The sequence below is a fragment of the Mandrillus leucophaeus genome, unplaced genomic scaffold, assembly GCF_000951045.1.
Source record: "Mandrillus leucophaeus isolate KB7577 unplaced genomic scaffold, Mleu.le_1.0 Scaffold215, whole genome shotgun sequence".
Lineage (NCBI taxonomy): Eukaryota > Metazoa > Chordata > Mammalia > Primates > Cercopithecidae > Mandrillus > Mandrillus leucophaeus.
This window is the reverse complement of record NW_012102199.1, coordinates 396,781-399,265: the sequence shown is the minus strand read 5'-3', so window position 1 is coordinate 399,265 and position 2,485 is coordinate 396,781. Positions and strand designations below refer to the sequence as shown.

The 2,485-nt window shown below is 51.1% G+C and overlaps 1 protein-coding gene across 1 annotated transcript; it reads left to right on the top strand.

The window, feature by feature from the left end:
- Window positions 1-265: 265 nt before the first annotated feature.
- LOC105540117 (olfactory receptor 10T2-like) lies at window positions 266-2,170 on the top strand. The gene is made up of 2 exons (XM_011980612.1): window positions 266-319; window positions 1,229-2,170. The coding sequence occupies exons 1-2, from the start codon at window positions 266-268 to the stop codon at window positions 2,168-2,170; spliced, it is 996 nt and encodes a 331-aa protein (XP_011836002.1).
- Window positions 2,171-2,485: the final 315 nt, after the last annotated feature.

Below are 2,485 nucleotides of genomic sequence, written 5' to 3'. Positions count from 1 at the left end.
GGTTCAAGCAATTCTCTTGCCTCAGCCTCCTGAGTAGCTGGGATTACAGGCACACACAACCACACCTGACTAATTTTTGTATTTTTAGTAGAGATGGGGTTTTACCATGTTTGTCTGGCTGGTCTTGAACTCCTGGCCTCAAGTGATCCAACTGCCTTGGCTTCCCAAAGTGTTAGGATTACAGGCATGAGCCACTGTGCCTGGACAGATATTCTTTTTCACATGGAACTATAGCAGACCCTGTAAAATTCTCACCTACATCCCCATGGCTCTTAGTTTTCTTGCTCAGCAGCCAGACTTTGAATTTTCTGTAGACCTGGCAAGCGGCATGTGCTGGCACTTTAATGCCTCCTGAGAGAAACCTTCAACCAGTGGCTAATGGGACTGAGTGGATATATTCCCAAGCTCCCTCATACCTCAGGTAGAAAAACACAGAAGTGTATATTCCTGGACACGTCCCAGAGTTCTGCGCATAAGATTAAATTCCAGTGGCCCACGGCAGTACCTTTCTTGGTGATGTGCGTTGAATTGGCTGTTTACCTTGCTTGTTTCGCTTCCCACTTCCCTACGCATGTCATTTGAAATCATCTTCTACATAAAATGTTTTCTCTTGAATCCTTATCAAGCATCTGTTTCTTGGGAAATTCAAACTTACCATTTTCCTTCCACATACCAAATATCATTTTCTCATACATTCCTCTGATTTTCTTATCTGTGGAAGAGTCACTTGCTAGTTGTGTGACTCTTAGGAAAACAAAGGACTTATTGTTTCTGAGTGTCCCTTTCAGTTTTTGCAAAACAGGAATTACTACTATTATTATTTTTCTGAGATGGAGTTTTACTCAGTCACCCAGGCTGAGTAAAACTCATGATCTCAGCTCACTGCATGATCTCAGCTCACTGCAACCTCCGCCTCCTGGGTTCAAGCGATTCTCCTGCTTCAACCTCCCAAGTAGCTGGGATTACAGGTGCCCACCACCACACCCAGCTAAGTTTTTTGTATTTGTAGTAGAGATGGGATTCCACCATGTTGGCCAGGCTGGTCTTGAACTCCTGACCTTGGGTGATCCACCCACCTGGGCCTCCCAAAGTGCTGGGATTGCAGGCGTGAGCCACTGTGCCTGGCCAGGAATGATTTTCTTTCCCCACTGCTACCTGATGCATCGCAGACCCTTATGAATCACTCTGTTTTACCCATTCTGTTGTCTCCTCTCTGTCTCTTTACAAGCAGCAGGAAAATGGGACCCGGCTGGTGACAGAATTCCTGCTGGTGGGATTCTCCAGCCTCCCACACCTGAAGACCACACTCTTCACCCTGTTCTTCCTCACCTACCTGGTCACCCTTGGTGGCAACGTCACCATTGTCACCATCATCCATACGGACAGGTTGCTCCACACTCCCATGTACCGCTTCCTGGCGGTGCTGTCCCTCTCAGAGACCTGCTACACGCTGGTCACCATCCCCAACATGCTGGCTCATCTGCTGATGGAGAGCCAGGCCATCTCCATCCCTGGCTGTCGGGCTCAGATGTTTTTCTTCCTGGGTCTGGGATGCAGTCAATGCTTCCTCCTTACCCTGATGGGTTATGATCGCTATGTGGCCATCTGCCACCCATTGTGCTACTCTATGATCATGAGACCCACGGTTTGCCTCTGCCTGGGAACCCTGGTTTTCTGCTCTGGGTTCCTGGTGGCCTTGATCGAGACCAGCATGATCTTCTCATCCCCCTTTTGCCGCGGAGACCGCGTGGAGCACTTCTTCTGCGACATTGCCCCGGTGCTGAAGCTCAGCTGCGCCGAGAGCACCCACAAGGCGCTGGGCATCTTTTTCCTGAGCGTCCTGGTGGTGCTGATCTCCTTCGTCCTCATCCTCCTCTCCTATGCCTTCATCGTGGCAGCCATCGTGAGGATTCCCTCCGCAGCTGGCCGGCGCAAGGCCTTTTCTACCTGCGCGGCCCACGTCACCGTGGTCGTGGTACATTTTGGCTGCGCCTCCATCGTCTACCTGCGTCCGGAGTCCGGGGCCAACCCCGACCAGGACCGCCTGGTGGCCGTGTTCTACACGGTGGTGACGCCACTGCTGAACCCTGTGGTATACACTCTGAGGAACAAGGAAGTGAGGGTGGCTCTGAGGAGGAGCCTGGCGCGGAGCCGCGGTGTTTTTAAATAAGAACCTGCTTGGCAGGGCACAGTGGCTCACGCCTGTAATCCCAGCACTTTGGGAGGCCGAGGCAGGTAGATTACCTGAGGTCAGGAGTTGGAGACGAACCTGGCGAATGTGGTGAAACGCCGTCTCTAATAAAAATACAAAAATTAGCCGGGCGTGATGATGTGCGCCTGTAATTCCAGCTACTGGGGAGGCTGAGGCAGGAGAATCGCTTGAACTTGGGAGGTGGAAGTTGCAGTGAGCTGAGATCGCGCCATTGCACTCCAGCCTGGGAGACAAGAGTGAAATTCAGTCTCAAAACAAAACAAAACAATAAAC

What these genes read in the sequence shown, in the direction of transcription:
- LOC105540117 (XM_011980612.1), top strand. Translation starts at nt 266, where the DNA reads ATGGCTCTTAGTTTTCTTGCTCAGCAGCCAGACTTTGAATTTTCTGTA. An exon ending in TTGAATTTTCTGTAGACCTG is followed by an intron (nt 320 to 1,228) that starts GCAAGCGGCATG and finishes TCTCTTTACAAG; the next exon opens with CAGCAGGAAAATGGGACCCG.